At 45.2% G+C, this 18,187-nt stretch overlaps 1 protein-coding gene across 2 annotated transcripts in view; it reads right to left on the bottom strand.

The window, feature by feature from the left end:
• PWWP2A (PWWP domain containing 2A) overlaps positions 1–17,714 on the bottom strand; it is a 43,144-nt gene extending 25,430 nt beyond the window's left edge. For both annotated transcript variants that reach the window (XM_044281264.1, XM_044281263.1), the window contains exon 1: positions 15,633–17,714. In XM_044281264.1, the coding sequence (XP_044137199.1) occupies positions 15,633–17,665 (2,033 nt within the window). In that variant the 5' untranslated portion in view covers positions 17,666–17,714. The remainder of the gene's footprint in view (positions 1–15,632) is intronic.
• Positions 17,715–18,187: the final 473 nt, after the last annotated feature.

Consider the following 18,187-nt stretch of genomic DNA (forward strand, 5'->3'; position numbering starts at 1 on the left):
ACCGCAGCAAAACCACAAAAGGAAAACCTACTACATTGTGGACAAATAAAAACGGTGAATGTGAAAGCTCTGCAGATTTCTAGTAAACCTGCATGTTAGCGCGGTTTATTTCACACTGTGGCCACATAGCAGCTGGTTTATGTGCATCTACTAGTCTTCAGTGAATTGAGCTTTGGATCAAAAGGTCCAAAGTCAATTTGGTCAAAAACTATGATTATGCCATCTCCGTACATCATTAAAATGTATGGGCCACAACGCCCCCGTTGCTCATTTGCATGCATTAAAGCATTGTTTTTCTCAGATCTGACAGATGCCTAAAATTGGGACTTTTGGGACTGTGTAAAGGCAAACAACTGTTCTCCTGAATGTCCAAGGGGGGGTCAGTCCACCTTTACTACATTTAAGAAATCTGCTAAAATCTCCACGTGCAACAGGAGTAATCATTTAGGCAGGAGGGATGATCTAGTTTAAAGTGTCTGTCAACATGATCAACACTATTAAACAAGGTATACTACACGGTAGGGTTGATCAAGCTGATTAAAATGATACAGACAAAAGAAATGTTAAACATCTGCAGAGAAATCAGCGTTTTTATTCATATGCAAATGAAAAGTTGGAGCACCAGGAGGCGGGGCTGAATCCTTGGAGCACTGCTTTTGTAACACCCCTGTGCTCTGCACACTCCTTACTTTCCTTGATTGATACAGCTAGAGAAGCATGCTGAGGTCAGAGCTGTGTGCCAACATGCATATATCATATACACTAGTTACTATAGCCTTACCATGTTGAGAATAGAAAGTTAATACATATTACGGTTTTATTCACAGATATTTGATTATAGAGACCACAGTATTAGCTTTCTAAGTATAGAAAAAAAACTTCATGTGACAAGACTGTAGCCTGGAGGTAGGTGCTCAGCCTTCCAGAGAGCTCAGGTTTGAATCTTGGGAGAAGCTTACATTTTTTTCCTTTTGATATTTTTTCTCCCTCATTTAAAGGGGTTCTGCACTTTCATTTAACTGATGATCTAGCCTCTGGATAGATCATCAGCTTCTGATCGGCGGGGATCCGACACCCGGGACACCCACAGATCAGCTCTTTGAGAAGGCAGCGGAGTCTCTCCTAGGATCTCTACATGCAAGGCTGATCACTTAGCACCAGGCTATAGCCATTTACTTAGAAAGCGAATACATATTGTTTTCTTTACATTCATATATTCTGCCTGTGAATAAACCAGTAATATGTATTAGCTTTATAAGCCTAGGAATCCACTCTTTTCATTAGGGTCCATTCACACGTCTATAGTGTATTGTGGATCTGCAATACACCCGGCCGGCACCCCCATAGAACTGCCTATTCTTGTCCACAAATAGGACATGTTCTATTTTTTTCCAGAGCTGCAGATCGGAGACTGTGTGCGGTATGCAGCCATTCCTGCCCCATAGAGAATGAACCCTTATGGTAAGGCTATAGTAAGTAGTGCATAAGAAATGTACATGCTATAACTCAGCTCTAGGACACAACTGTTCCCTCAACATGCTGATGTATACCTCTGTCAATCAATAAGTGGGGGGAGTGCACAGCGCACATAAAGCACAACAGGGTGTTATAAAAGTAGTGCTCCATGAATTCAGCCCTGAACTTTGGTGCTCCAATATACTCAACATATGAATAAAAACGCACACATCTCTGCAGTTGTACAGCTCCAGACAAAATCGTTTTAGTTTTCATTTTATTCAATTTGATCAATCATACCAGGCAATATGATTGGTCTAATAGGGCTGATCATGCTGAGAAAGGCGGGCAGTTCAAAGGCCAACATAAGAAGCGAGATGCGGTGCGATTTTCACGCACGGTTGCTAGGAGACGATCGGGATGGAGACCCAATCATTTTATTATTTTCCCTTATAACATGGTTATAAGGGAAAATAATAGAATTCTGAATACAGAATACATAGTACAATGGCGCTGGAGGGGTTAAAAAAAATAAAAAAATTTAACTCACCTTAATCCACTTGCTCGCGCAGCCGGCATCTTTTCTGTGTCTTTCTTTGCTAATTGCAGTCAAAGGACCTGTGGTGACGTCACTCCGGTCATCACATGATCCATCACCATGGTAAAAGATCATGTGACGGACCATGTAATGACCGGAGTGACGTCACCACAGGTCCTTTGACTGCAATCAGCAAAGAAAGACAGAAGAGATGCCGGCTACGAGAGCAAGTGGATTAAGGCGAGTTAAATTATTATTATTTTTTTAACCCCTCCAGCACTATTGTACTATGCATTCTGTATTCAGAATGCTATTATTTCCCCTTATAACCATGTTATAAGGGAAAATAATACAATCTACAGAACATCAATCCCAAACCTTAACTTCTCACTCGCGTGCAAAACGCATTACAATGTTTTGCACTCGCGCGGAAAAATCGTGCGTGTTCCCGCAATACCCGTATGAAAGAGGCCTAATGAACGCTTGTTCAGGGTATTTTACTCCCTGGAAAAAGTCTAAGGTGTACCAATACGCCTTATATTTTTTTCCCCACATTCATCAACGCTGTGAACAGCATGAGCAGCGCAGCGATGGTGCCTGCAATAACCAATAGCAAAGCTCCAGATAGCAAGCAGCTTTGTTATTGGTTGGTTTGGGTGGGCGCCAGAGCGGGAGCTGGAAGGAGAAGGGGGCCAGCTCCCAGAACGGGCGCGTGCACAAGGATCTCAGCAGACATGGCGGCGGCGGAGCTCAAGAGGACTGAATGGTGAGAATAAAAATAAATAATAATAAAACATACATTAACGGACGCCTCAGTCATGAAAATAAAGCTCTTTGAATGAGGTGTGTCCAAACTTTTGGTCTGTACTGTATATATAATTTTGTTTTTTTACAATAGAACTCTGTAGTGAAGGATACCACTGTATGGCAGTATAGATACAGTACAGACCAAAAGTTTGGACACACCTTCTCATTCATAGAGTTTTCTTTATTTTCATGACTATGAAAATTGTAGATTCACACTGAAGGCATCAAAACTATGAATTTACACATGTGGAATTATATACATAACAAAAAAGTGTGAAACAACTGAAAATATGTCATATTCTAGGTTCTTCAAAGTAGCCACCTTTTGCTTTGATTACTGCTTTGCACACTCTTGGCATTCTCTTGATGAGCTTCAAGAGGTAGTCACCTGAAATGGTTTTCACTTCACAGGTGTGCCCTGTCAGGTTTAATAAGTGGGATTTCTTGCCTTCTAAATGGGGTTGGGACCATCAGTTGCGTTGTGGAGAAGTCAGGTGGATACACAGCTGATAGTCCTACTGAATAGACCGTTAGAATTTGTATTATGGCAAGAATCATCATTACTTTAAGAAATGAAGGTCAGCAAGTCCGAAAAATTGGGAAAACTTTGAAAGTGCCCCCAAGTGCAGTCACAAAAACCATCAAGCGCTACAAAGAAACCGGCTCACATGCGGACCGCCCCAGGAAAGGAAGACCAAGAGTCACCTCTGCTGCGGAGGATAAGCTCATCCGAGTCACCAGCCTCAGAAATCGCAGGTTAACAGCAGCTCAGATTAGAGACCAGGTCAATGCCACACAGTTCTAGCAGCAGACATCTCTAGAACAACTGTTAAGAGGAGACTATGTGAATCAGGCCTTCATGGTAGAATGTCTGCTAGGAAACCACTGCTAAGGACAGGCAACAAGCAGAAGAGACTTGTTTGGGCTAAAGAACACAAGGAATGGACATTAGACCAGTGGAAATCTGTGCTTTGGTCTGATGAGTCCAAATTTGAGATCTTTGTGGGACACAGAAAAGGTGAACGGATGGACTCCACATGCCTGGTTCCCACCGTGAAGCATGGAAAAGGAGATGTGATGGTGTGGGGGTGCTTTGCTGGTGACACTGTTGGGTATTTATTCAAAATTTAAGGCATACTGAACCAGCATGGCTACCACAGCATCTTGCAGCGGCATGCTATTCCATCCGGTTTGCGTTTAGTTGGACCATCATTTACTTTTCAACAGGACAATGACCCCAAACACACCTCCAGGCTGTGTAAGGGCTATTTGACCATGAAGGAGAGTGATGGGGTGCTGCGCCAGATGACCTGGCCTCCACAGTCACCGGACCTGAACCCAATCGAGATGGTTTGGGGTGAGCTGGACCGCAGAGTGAAGGCAAAAGGGCCAACAAGTGCTAAGCATCTCTGGGAACTCCTTCAAGACTGTTGGAAGACCATTTCAGGTGACTACCTCTTGAAGCTCATCAAGAGAATGCCAAGAGTGTGCAAAGCAGTAATCAAAGCAAAAGGTGGCTACTTTGAAGAACCTAGAATATGACATTTGCAGTTGTTTCACACTTTTTTTGTTATGTATATAATTCCACATGTGTTAATTCATAGTTCTGATGCCTTCAGTGCGAATCTACAATTTTTATAGTCATGAAAATAAAGAAAACTCTTTGAATGAGAAGGTGTGTCCAAACTTTTGGTCTGTACTGTATATACACAATTTTTTTTTGTGTACATTAAATGTATGAAAAAAATGTGATGTGAACCCAGCCTGATAGGGAAGGAGCTGAACAGACTCCGCTGACTATGATGGAGTCCGTTCAGGTTCCTCTTTTTACTAGACAAAAAAGTGCTGCATACAAGTTTTTTTTTGTCTGGTGGAGCCTCCAACACAGATGTGAGCAAGTGCAGGCCTATGTATTATGTATTTGAACTACCGCAACTTTCATACTCCTCCTTAGATAAAAATACTCCTCAAAAATGGTCAGCGGAGTATTTTTACTCTTCTGGAAAAAACGTAGCGTGACCTCTGGAGGCAGCTCTCTATGCAAGCACTGCTACCTCTACATTACACCGCCTGTCATCTAGGAAGCGCAGTGTAATCACAGGTACTCGCTCCATTCACTTGAATGAATGAAGCCCCGCCTCCTCTTCAAACAGCCGATCGGCAAGGGTGCAGGGTGTCGGACCCCTGCCAATCAGATATTGATTGATAGGCCATTAATATACACTGCCTGTCCCCCAAAAATTTTGCCACCTGGATTTAACTAAGCAAATAGTTATGAGCCTCCTATTGGATAATTACTGCATGGGCGATTATCTTTCAGCTGGCAACAAGTTATTTAACCCCAACTGATGCAATGAGTTGCTTCTCATTTCTTAAACAACCATGTCGAAAGACATCTCGTGGTCGTGGAAAAGACGTTAGTCTGTTTGAGAAAAGTCAAATCATTGGCATGCATCAAGCAGAGAAAACATCTAAGGAGATTGCAGAAACTACTAAAATTGGGTTAAGAACTGCCCAACGCATTATTAAAAACTGGAAGGATAGTGGGGACCCATCGTATTCGAGGAAGAAATGTGGTGGGAAAAAATCCCAAATGATCGATCACTTAAACGTTTGGTGAAATCAAATCCAAGAAAACCAACAGTAGAACTCAGGGCTATGTTTAATAGTGAAAGTAAGAGCATTTCCACACGCACAATGCAAAGGGAACTCAAGGGATTGGGACTGAACAGCTATGTAGCCGTAAGAAAACCACTAATCAGTGAGGCGAATCAGAAAAAAAGCTTCAATTTGCTAGGGAGCATAAAGATTGGACTCTGGAGCAATGGAAGAAAATCATAAGGTCTGATGAGTCCAGATTTACCCTGTTCCAGAGTGATGGGCGCATCAGGGTAAGAAGAGAGGCCGATGAAGTGATGCACCCATCATGCCTAGTGCCTACTGTACAAACCTTTTGGGGCAGTGCTATGATCTGGGGTTGCTGCAGTTGGTCAGGTCTAGGTTCAGCAACAGTATGTGCTCCAAGAATGAGGTCAGCTGACTACCTGAACATACTGAATGACCAGGTTATTCCATCAATGGATTCGTTCTTCCCTGATGGCACGGGCATATTCCAAGATGACAATGCCAGGATTCATCGGGCTCAAATTGTGAAAGAGTGGTTCAGGGAGCATGAGATCATTTTCACACATGAATCACCACAGAGTCCAGACCTTAACCCCATTGAGGATCTTTGGGATGTGCTGGAGAAGGCTTTGCGCAGCAGTCAGACTCTACTATCATCAATGCAAGATCTTGGTGAAAGATTAATGCAACACTGGATGGAAATAAATCTTGTGACATTGCAGAAGCTTATCGAAACAATCCCACAGAGAATGCGTAATCAAAGCTAAAGGCTTTTTTTTTGGACAGGCAGTGTATATATACTGCCTGCACAACCCTTTAAGGCCCTTTTTCACTGCCTGATTGTCAGGGAGATTACTGGGACAAACGTTTATAAGTACGCTCGTTCATCAGGTGATGAATGTGGACACCTAAATCATCGTTCACAGGCAGCAGATTGCTGTTTAGATGGCACAATCTACTGCCCAGAAACGAGGACTCTGTATTAGTACAAGCGATGGCAGTGGCGATCGCTTCTCCTCCACTGACAAGCAGGCAGCTGTTGGAAAGGAAAGCTTCCTTCGACAATCGCCTGCTTCACCAGACTGTAAACTGGCCTTTACATTAATGGGGTTGCCCTGCTGGGACAATGCTTGTAATCTTTGCACTGGAGAAAGTACACCGTATTTTCGTGCAACCCTTTGAAAAAAATGCCAATTCAATGCATGTTTGATTTTAACTCCTCAATCCTTTTGTTCTCAGGGACAGGATCCCTGAGGAGTCTGGCAGCGACTTCCTCTTTTCCTACTGAAAACACATGCATGCTCGACAGTTCCCCTAGGGGTTTCCATCACTTTTTGTAGAGCAGAATCCAGCACAATTCTTACCATCAAAACAAACCCAGCTATAAATAATGAAATCTGTCAAATCCTGGATCCATCGCAGATTTATGGCTTTCTTTAAAAACAGAAGTAAAACTTGTCTAAAATGGTTAGGGTCCTTACACACAAGAATTTAGCAAGTGCATGCATTTTTTTGGCCATTAGTGTTTTTTTTGCACACTAGCGGTTTCTTCATGGCATTTTTCCTCCTATGGCAAAACTCCTGAAAAACACCAAGTGCTCCAGCTTGCTGAATTTTCTAGAATAAGCCGTAAAGACAAAATGCCTCAGAATTAACAAAAAAAATAAAAATAATAATAATAATAAAATAATAATAATAATAATAATAATAATAATAATAATAATATGCTTGTGCCTCCTGCATTTCCCATATACCTTTCAGCTAATATCTGGGGCTGCAGTATTTACAGCAAAAAATGTCACTAGAAACACAAAAGCATAGAAAAATTTGTAAAAAAAAAAAAACAGTTTTGTAACCATGACAGATCCTCTGCAAGTCTGATTCCTTTAAAGGGGCTATCCAAGACCTATAATCAAGCCCCCCCCCCCCCCCAGGGCTCCAGATGGCGACCAAAATGGTCGCCATGCGACTTAGAATTTACATTTGCGACTAGACCCACCGCCGCAGCTCTGCCGTTGAATACAGCGGCGGGGCACAGGAGATGATAGTTCTCTGCCCCGCCGCCGATGTTCTTCTCAGCAGCGCAGTGGAGAAGGAGTCTCCCTCCCCCGTGCTGCTGCCGCCGCCTCCGCCAATAAGAAGAGAGACGGGAGGAGGAGAGGGGCTGTGGCCACTGCGCCACCAATGAAGAAAACTTACCTGTAATACAAATACAGGAGGCGGGTGCCGGAATCAAAAAGCTGGCACCCGACCTTTGTGACAGGGAGCTGCGATCAGCTGCAGTTGAGTTAACCCTTCAGGTGCGGTACCTGAGGGGTTAACTGCCGCTGATCGCAGCTCCCTGTCACAGAGCTCGGGTGCCGGCTATTTGATTCCGGCACCCGCCTCCTGTATTTGTATAAGAAACATTGGTGGCAAAATTAACTCACCTCCTCCAGTCGATCGCGTAGCTGCCGGTCTCCTGTTCTTTCTTCAGGACCTGTGGTGACGTCACATGGTCCATTACCATGGTGATGGATTATATGATGTATCGTGTGATGTGCACAGTGATGTCACCACAGGTCCTTTGACAGTACCTGAAGAAAGAACAGGAGACGATCAATTGGAGGAGGAGAGTTAATTATTATTATTTTTTTTTAACCCTCATTGGCACTGCCCACTGCGCCACCAATGTTTATTATATTGAGGGGGGAGGGGGGGCACACTGCGCCACCAATGTTTCTTATACTAGGGTGTTGGGGGGGCGCACTGCGCCACCAATGTTTATTATATTGAGGGGGGAGGGGGGGCACACTGCGCCACCAATGTTTCTTATACTGGGGGGGGGGGGGGGGGCGCACTGCGCCACCAATGTTTATTATACTGGGGTGTTGGGGGGGCGCACTGCGCCACCAATGTTTATTATACTGGGGTGTTGGGGGGGGGGGGGGGCGCACGGCGCCACCAATGTTTATTATATTGACCTTCTACTAAGCATTCTGTATTAAAGAATGCTATTATTTTCCCTTAGAACCATGTTATAAGGGAAAATAATACAGTGAATAGACTCATCCTAGCAACCATGCGTGAAAAATCGCACCGCATCCGCACTTGCTTGCGATTTTCACGCAGCCCCATTAACTTCTATGGGGCCTGCGTTGCTTTAAAAATGCACAACATAGAGCATGTTGCGATTTTCACGCAACGCACAAGTGATGTGTGAAAATCACTGCTCATGTGCACAGCCCCATAGAAGTGAATGGGTCCGGATTTAGTGCGGGTGCATTCCGGTATTATGCGATATTATCTCCACCCTGAACAGTCAAAATGACTGAACTGAAGAGATCCTGATGCATGGGGATATGCCTGATCAGTTCTTTTCTGGTATAGAGCCCCTAGGACGGAACTCTATGCCGGAAAAGAAAAACGCTAGTGTGAAAGTACCCTAAAATATTAAGTTTAAAGAGGACCTTTCACCAGAATAAAACTTCTAAACTAACTATGCAGGCATGTAGAGCGGCGCCCAGGGATCCCCCTGCACTTACTGGTATACCTGGGCGCCGCTCCGTTCTCCCGTTATTGCCTCCGGTATCTTCACAGTTAGGCCCCACCCAGGGGAACCTGCCGGCGTCTCTTTCTCCCATGCTGTAGCGCTGGTCAATCACAGCGCTCAGCTCATAGCCTGAGAGGCTTTTTTCTCTCTCAGGCTATGAGCTGAGATTGGCCAGCGCTACAGCATGGGAGAAAGACGCCGGCAGGTTCCCCTGGGTGGAGCCTAACTATGAAGATACCGGAGGCTATACCGGGAGAACGGAGCGGCGCCCAGGTATAACAGTAAGTGCAGGGGGATCCCTGGGCGCCGCTCTACATGTCTGTATAGTTTAGATGTTTTATTCTGGTGAAAGGTCCTCTTTAAATAACCCCCTTTCCCAATTTTACATATAAAATATATAAACAAACATATTACATAGCGCTGTCCAAACTATTAAATTATTAAAAAAATATCTCCTAAGTGGTGAGTATTTGCCATTTTTTTGTCACCTTGTCATCCCCAAAAAATAGGATAGGACTGTTCTATGATGGGCCGGCTTTTTTATGGTGACGAAAGCGAATCAAAATTTTGGTATCAAAACAACCCTACGTCGATCTGATCGGCGTATCGTTGTCACGATACCAAAATTTTGATTCGGTTTTGATTTGGCGACTAAAAATTTGATTTGGCTCCTAAATTTTTCAGTTCAGGAGCCAATGGCTACTAGGTATTTTTTTTAGTCTGGAGCACTGCCCCCCCCCCCCCCCCCTCCCCTCCAAAAAATACCTGAGAACCTCACACAGATTGAATTTACCTCGCTACCCAGCACGTGCTTCGCTTCTGATGCCTTCCTAGCATCGCGGGTGAGGCTAGGGAGGCTTGTTCCCATCACGGCCTGCTATTGGCTACCCCCCACCCGACGGCGAATGTTTATCTGCATGACGGGTGCTGGGGAGCAAGGCAAGTACAGTCTGTGTGAGGGACCCAGGCATTTGGAATTATAGGTCTTGGATAACCCCCTTTAAAAGGGAACCTGTCACCATGATTTTGCGCATAGAGCTGGGGACATGGGCTGCTAGATGGCCACTAGCACATCTGCAGTACCCAGGTCCCATAGCCCTCTGCGCTTTTATTGTGTTAAAAAAAGGTTTTGATTGATATGCAAATTACCTGATATGAGTCCTGTAGCCGGGGATGAGTCAAGCGGAAAGGAGCCCAGCACCGCCCCGCGTCCTCCGAATCTCCTCCTTGCTGGCTGACGTCACAGAGCTGGAGCACCGAAATCTTGCGATGCGCGAGCTAGCGCATGCGCAGTGTCGGCATCATGTTCATTCCCTGTACTGGCATCAGCACAGGGAACGAACTACGCATGCGCTAGCTCACGCATCGCGAGATTTCGGCGCTCCGGCTCTGTGACGTTAGCCAGCAAGGAGGAGATTCGGAGGACGCGGGGCGGTGCAGGGCTCCTTTCCGCTTGACTCATCTCCGGCTACAGGACTCACATCAGGTAATTTACATATCAATCAAAACGTTTTTTTAACACAATAAAAGCGCAGAGAGCTATGGGGACTGGGTATTGCAGATGTGCTAGTGGCCATCTAGCAGTCCATGTCCCCAGCTCTATGCGCAAAATCATGGCGACAGGTTTCCTTTAAATGAAACCAGCAAGGCTGTGTTCACACTTGTGTCAAGCTTTGCATTATTTTGCTCTGTCAAGGGGGTAAAAGAATACTAAAAGCTTGACTGCTGGGTTTATCAACAGTCACCAAAAGTGCCCAATGGAGCACAACAGATTTATAGTGGGGTCCATCACGTGGAAAACAGGTAACTGAAAGCAACACACGTGTCTCCAACAAAGAGTGTAATGGGTGCACTCTAACCTATAGAGTGAAGACCCGAATGGAAATGCAAGACACCTGCGTTGCCAAAAGCAGTCTTGTGGCTGGATAAGACACTGACATGCTCCACTTTATTTCGGTCAGGGTCCACAGCAGTGTCAGTCATTTTCATGTATAGAATAGTACTGCATGCTGCGCTATTCTTCTTGTCAGATATTACCAAATCTGACAGTGGCCCCTGACCCAAAATCCCACTCAGGGTTCTGCCAAACAGCTATATGCTGAGCCCATACAGTCAATGCAGCGGTCGCTGGTCTTTCACCATGACAGATCTTCTGCATAACCACACAGAACTCCCAAAGAAGGCAACCATTATGACTGTTTCCATCTAACCACAAACAAATGGACCAAGCAAATACAGCAAATCAAGCAGCCAATATTCCCGCTGCTACCCCGTCCCCTTATAAATCTGCCATCCACAACCAAAATCTGTTTGCAAGTAAACATACCGCCATGTGAGGTAGGTGCCCTGAAGCATTACCATACCTTTCTGGTCCTCTAATCCTGGGAAATCCTCCTTTTTAATTTATATGCAAAAAGTGTTTCGGTGCACCATGGGCCAGACTGCTCCGCCAGTACCACCACCAAGCACTGCCCTCTCGTTTGATTGACAGTCCCTGAGATTAGAGAGCTGATAATGATGCAGGGGACGCCGTGTGCACTGAAGGCAGTAAAATAAGATACATCTCTCTGAAGAGGGCTGGATTTTCACATGAAGGGTACGGTTATAATTCCGGGGCTCTAGCCTACATGACAGTATGATTACACTGAAAGATTTTGGAGGTAATCGACTCCCTTTAAAAAGAGGAAGTTCACGTTCCAAGCATTTTCTAGTTGTCAGTGTTTAGGTCTCTTATTGAAAAATCTTCAATGAAAACGCAGAACTACACATTTGGTGGTCGTCCTAGAGTCTACTTTAGGGCTCATGCACACCAGCCGTGCCCGTATTGTGGCCTGCAAACAGCAGGTCTGCAATATACGGGCACCGGCCACGTGTGCTCCATATCACATATGCAGACCTGCTCACTTGAATGGTTCTGCAAACCAGTAGATATGGAGCGGTAGGCCATTGAAGCACTACGGAGCAATTCTGTGGCATTTCGGTCCGTGTCTCCACACAGCAAAAAATTAGGACATGCTCGATATTCTTGCTGTGCGGATGGATCACGGACCCATTCAAGGTGAATGGGTCTCATCCATCAGTGCAGGCCACACGGACGGTGTGCATGAGTCCTAAAACATCTTGGGGAGGGGGAGGGTTCACACATTTTTTGGGAGAAGGATTTTAAACAGATTTTCCTGCAGGTTTTTTAGCCAAAGTCAAAAGTAGAGGAAGCAGGAAGGCAATGTATAAAACTACATTGACGACAGTGACAAAAAATGGCCATGAAAAACGGACACACTATTAGGTTTCCATGGCCATTTTTAGCTGCCAATTTGTCTGTTTTGCATTGATTTTTTATATTTTTAAAAGATAAATTCAATTTGTATACATAATTTCCTCCATAGTGTCCCCATGACATCAAATTTACACCCAAATGATCCAATGATTTTAATGGGGTCAGACTGTGAAAATGGGCAAAAATAGAAAGTCATATTTTTTTACTTCCACTATTCACTGTCTAAAAAAATAAAATAAAAAATGCTGTGTGCATAGACCCAATGACGTTTATTCTAAAAACAGCCATGTGATGGCAGTTTTTCACTCATGTGAATGTGGTCTTCACATGAGCTTTCAGCCCGACAGACAAGGCAGTTCAATGCGAGAAACTCGCTGCGTGTCAGCGTGACCACATGTGTAAGACCATTTGGCAGGCCCATCCAAAAAAATAGAGCATGTCCTAATCTTGTCCATTTTATGGACAAGAGTAGGACTTTTCTCTAAAATGCGGGAGAAAAAACCCACAAAAAAATGAAAACAAAGAACATGCTCACAGTCGGGATCCGTGTTTTACAGATTCACGATTTTAGGGGGTGTTGGAGGAACACAGCCTCATAAATCATAATGCAATGCAATCCTGTCCGGAGCAGAGGTCAGAAAGGGAAATCACACTGACCCATGCAGCGTTCTTCCTCGCATTGAACGCGCTCATCTGAGTCTGGCCTTATATTCCCAATTACTTTCAAAAACACTTCTGAATTTGGCTGATAGACCTGCAGGAAAATCTGCCACAACTCCTCTTCCAAAAAACAATGAACCTACCCTTAAGGGCTCATGCACATGGCCGTATGTATTTTGCAGTCTGCAAAACACAGGTCTGAGAAACAAAAAAAAAAAAAAAAAAAAACAATGACATTCGTGTGACTTGTGTCACATCTGTTTTTATGCAGATCTGTGGTAACCATGCCTGTCCTTGTCGCCAAAACAGACAATAGGACATGTTCTATTTTTTGTGGATTGGACTTGCAGCCATACAGATACGGAATGCACATGGAGTAATTTCCGTTTTTTTGCGGCCCCGTTGAAATGAATTGTTCCACATAAGTGCTGCAAAAAAACGGATCGGACCAAAAATACGTTTGTGTGCATGAGCCCTAAGGCTGTATTACACTGGCTGATGATCTGGCAGTGTAATACTGATGCCGTTTACATGATAAATGAGTAAACGCTCGTTTATCGGGCAATCGGGATTTTTAAGCAGGGTAAAAATAAATAAAAAATGATCAAAATTTTGGGGCCAGTAGTTTGGTGTCTCATAGCAATCTGCCCCCCGACAAATTCAGTATGGGGACAAGCGAGGGCATTAGCGATCACTTCTCCCCATCTTTGCATATAATAGCAGTGGTCTCCTCCACTAACGAGCGGGCGGGCGCTGGGAAGGAAGGCTTCCGTCCCGACAATCGTCTGCCAGGTGTAATACAGCCTCACACACAACTGACTGGTGGGGATCTGCTCCCAGCAGTCAGAATGGAGAGGTGCATTAGGTCTGTCCACAGAATCTCCAACTGAATGCTGTAATGTGAACATACCCCCACCAATGACAAGATGTTTAAAAGTGAACCATCCTTTTAAAACTGCAATACAGGATTTTTTTTGGCTAAGAGCAGGAAATAAAATAAAAAAAATGCTCCAACACCGCCAGTCTGTTTCCTTTACTGCAGCTTTCATGTGCTGTACATAAACACACAACCTCTGCAACCAACTGGCTTCAGCGTGATCTCTGTAGGCACAGCATAAGCAAGCTGAGGCCAGCGATTGGCTGCAGTGGTCACATGCATGAATGTATGGCAAGTCTTTGCAGTAGGACAGGAGACTTGCAATGACAAAAGGAGCAGCAGGGGATTTTAAGGACATCTGTCAGCAGATTTCCACCTATGAAACTGGATGGCCTGAAGCTGGAGACATCTGTGTTGGTCCCATGTCCATATGTGCCTGCATTACGAACAAAAATTAAGTTTTAATATATGCAAATGAGCCTCAAGCAGCAACGGGGGCGTAGCCAGTAAACCTGAGGCTCTGCTCTCTGCAACTGCTGCACCCTCTGCAGAGGACGCAGCAGTCGCAGAGAAAACGCAACAGCAACGCTCCTCATTGCTCCTAGTGGCTCATTTGTATATATTAAAACTTCATTTTTCTCAGCAATGCGGGCACATATGGACATGGGACCAACACAGATGATGTCTCCAGCTTCAAGTCACCCAGTTTCATAGGTGCAAATCTGCTGACAGATGTCCTTTAACAATTGTTTTTTTTTTTTAACTAACTCTCTTGCTCTTAGCAAATTTTTTGAGGAAAGAAAAACCCAATCACAACGACACTAAGTGAGAATTCAAGTGAAATAAAGCCAATTAGCAGGCTTTTCTGAAAGGGATGTTAGAAAAGGTGTTATGTGCCGCATGTAGGTGCAATCCTCACCCCCTAGGGCAGGACTGGCCAACCTGAGGCTCTCCAGCTGTTGCAAAACTACAACTCCCAGCATGCCCAGGCTACCTACAGCAGGGCATGGTGGGAGTTGTAGTTTTACAACAGCTGGAGAGCCTCAGGTTGGCCATGCCTGCCCTAGGGTATATCTACGGTGTGGGTTTTACGCTTGCATTTTTTGTGGAAAAAAAAATTTGATAAGATTTTAAAAATTACATCTACACAGCGCAGAAATTTCCCCCTGGGACATTGACCTATGGTGCGGATTTACAAATCTTCAGCATGTCAATTGTTTGTGCAGATTTGGTGAGGAAATGCGGCGAAATCCACACAGGAAATCTGCATAAACCATACGACCATGGCAGTTTTCCCTCAGGACTAACATGATGGCAAACAAGACAACCAAACCTCTAGCTTTTCTACGACTACAGCCAGACTGCTAGACGTCGCAAAAATTCGGCAATGAATTCCACAGACTTCTGTAGATCTGCAACGCCAAGTCTGCAAGTCAGAGCAAACATGGAATCCAGAGGCCACCTAAGCTACAGCCTACAGGGCCACACATGGTGGAACTTTCTCACCTCTACTCACCGAAGAGATAACATCTAAGAGGAAAATCCTTGACAACTGGCATGCTGCTAACCTGAAATTACACAGCAAGCTCGTATTTCCAACTACATGTGGATGGGGTTTTTAAAACCTGATCCGCATGTACCATAGTGTAATTTGGTGCAGATTTGTTGAGCAAAACAGCCTTACAGACCCCATTCTGGGTTATAGATATGGGTGGACCATAGATCACCAACATGCATACAAAATGGATTTGATTGTGGGCAACATTTTCAAGCTTTGTGCTGAAGAATCAGAAGTAACCTCCATAATTGTGTCAATCGCACCTGAAAAGAGAAAGAAAAAAGTCATTTCTTAGTTCCATACCTTTTTGACAGATCCATTAGAACCCCTGAGAAGATTCTGTCTCCGTGGCGGAAGGAAACCACCAATGCATCCTGAATGATGTGATCGAGTGTAACCTGAACTTCAGAACCAGGTATGAGCTGGTCAATTCCACCAGCAAAAAGTCTCTCTGCTGCAGACAGAGGATCCTGACATGGATTAGGATTGTCTATACATGCATCTACATCTGCCTTAGTGGTGGGGAGCACTGGCTCCTCCATGCCAAGGTCTTTAGTCTGTACAATTTCAGTAGATGCCGTTGATGAGTCATGTTCTTCTTCCACAATGGCCTCAGCATTAGAAGGGTCCTCCACTTTAGGGTCCCTATAAAAAGGATCATATTCAACGTCTTGAACATAAGACACAAGCTTTGTGCATTCAGAACCATTTTCCACATTCGGCTCAGTTTCCATATGACTGGATTGAGAGGCCAGCTCTTTTTCCACAGAGTTTAGTTCTGAGCTGATCCCACTGTCCACTGGAGATATGGCATTCTCTAGTGCCCGCTCACTAAGTGAGTGGATGTCCTCAGGGACTGAATCAGACATGATTAGTTGCACAGATGCCTGGCCAGGGGACATGTCTGGCTGACACTCTTTCTCAAGCGAAACATGAATATCCTGACTCTCTTGCCCATCATCGAGCTTCACTAGGGCCGGTTGTAAGAAAAGCTTGACTTCCACCTCCGTACATTGCATGGACTCAGAATGGGCCCCTTTGTCATTTTCTACAACCTCTAAATCATGGACTCGCTCCACTTTATCTTCTGCTTGTACTTGAACTTCTTCATGAAATGGTTCAGGGACAGGTTTATCATCTACTAGGTCAAAGTCCGCCCTGCAAGGTTCTTGGACAGAATGAACTAGAATCTGTACAGATCTGGGGACTTCTTCAGTCTCAGGGACGGTTTCCTCATCTACTTTGTGTGGTATTTTATCCTGCAAGTTCAATACCACCTCAGGCTCAGATATCACCATTTCAGGAATGGAGTCTTGGCCCTCATTAGGCAAGTCCTCTATTAACAGAGTGATCAGACCTTCTGGATCCAGCACTTCCATCACGGTAGGTTCTTGTACCTGTAAAAAAACTTCAGGAACTGGATCATGGACATGATCCACCTCAACCACATCAGTCTCCATCTTTGACGGAGAGCTTGGATCCTGTTCATTGGCCACCTCCATAGTGGAACATTCCTGTACTGGTGACATGTTAGAGATGAGGATGGGCTCAAGAGGGGCAGAAACCTGCAGCTGATCTGGGGTGGCAGCCTCCTGTACATGTGGGGGTTCAAGAATAGGTGAATCACATATTAATGCAAACTTCTCAGGGAAGGATTCTTGCAAGACCTCAGCTTCTTCTGGAAGGTCTGGACCCTGGACCTCCAGTAACACGGGCTCAGAAGCACACTGCAATTGTTCAGACATGAGCAGAGGTTGGGGAGAAGATGCACAAATGAAATGCGCTGACTCTGGGGGGTGCTCCGCCTTGGTGGGGGTCACCTCACTCTTAACCTCTTCCATCTGTACTAAGTCCATGGCCTCAGGGGCTGACTCTCCATGGCAGGGGACAGGAGGGCAATGTAAGTCTTTCCCCAGTTGCATAGGTTGCTCTTCCTGTTGAGAGGAGAGGACATCTCCCACCATTCCTTTATCTCCAGTGTCCACCACTGAGGGCTCCACACCCTCGGCCTCAATATCCCGTCTATGAGGCCAGGCCTCAGGTGCGGCCTCCAGGGCCACAGGGGCCCTTTCTACTTCACTTTCCCAGTTAGTTACCTCAGGCGTTATACACTCCGGCTGCTTCTCGGTATCAGGGAGCCGCAGCCCTGTCTCCCCATATTCGGCCTCCTTCGAATCGAGGGCATTTTCTCGGCCGAGCTCCTGTACTACACTACAGTGCAGCGTCGAGGCCTCCGTATGCTCCTGCCGCGGCCTATCAGCTCCACAAATCGGCTCGCTGTCTGGCTCGGCTTCTCCTCCCTCCCCCGAACCAGGCGCACCAGCAGCGGCCGCCATTTTCTCTTTCGCGTCTAACCCCCCTCCGCCTCCTTACCACCACCACCACACTGGCAAATCGATCCTCGTCCTGAGAGACTGAAAAAACCCCGCCCTCAGCCCAATAACGTTCGCATGTTATTGGTCGATCCGCCATCAATCAAACGCTAGAAACCCAGAGGCACTTCTCATTGGCTGTCATAAGGCCTGGTCCCGGCCGCCTTTCCCAAGGTAAAAAAGAAAGCTGGCTGCCTATTGGGTAAAGAGATAGTATCTTGCATAGCTCATTGGATGACATTGGTGTCAATCATTAGAGAAACTATACGTCTATTGGTTGACGTTGGAATCAATCATTTTCTATCTTTTTTGATCTTGTTGCTAGGCAGCACGCCAACCGCTATTACCAGTAATGCAGCAGAGGAAGGTAGCATGGCCTTGGTGTTATATGAGGCAGTGTCAAATCATTAATAAAGATGTGTAATGGTTATTACTGTAACATTCTGTTTCTGTGTCAGGCTGCTCTTTTTTTTCCCGGAAAATGTT

Source organism: Bufo gargarizans, chromosome 2 (assembly GCF_014858855.1).
Source record: "Bufo gargarizans isolate SCDJY-AF-19 chromosome 2, ASM1485885v1, whole genome shotgun sequence".
In the NCBI taxonomy this organism is placed as follows: domain Eukaryota; kingdom Metazoa; phylum Chordata; class Amphibia; order Anura; family Bufonidae; genus Bufo; species Bufo gargarizans.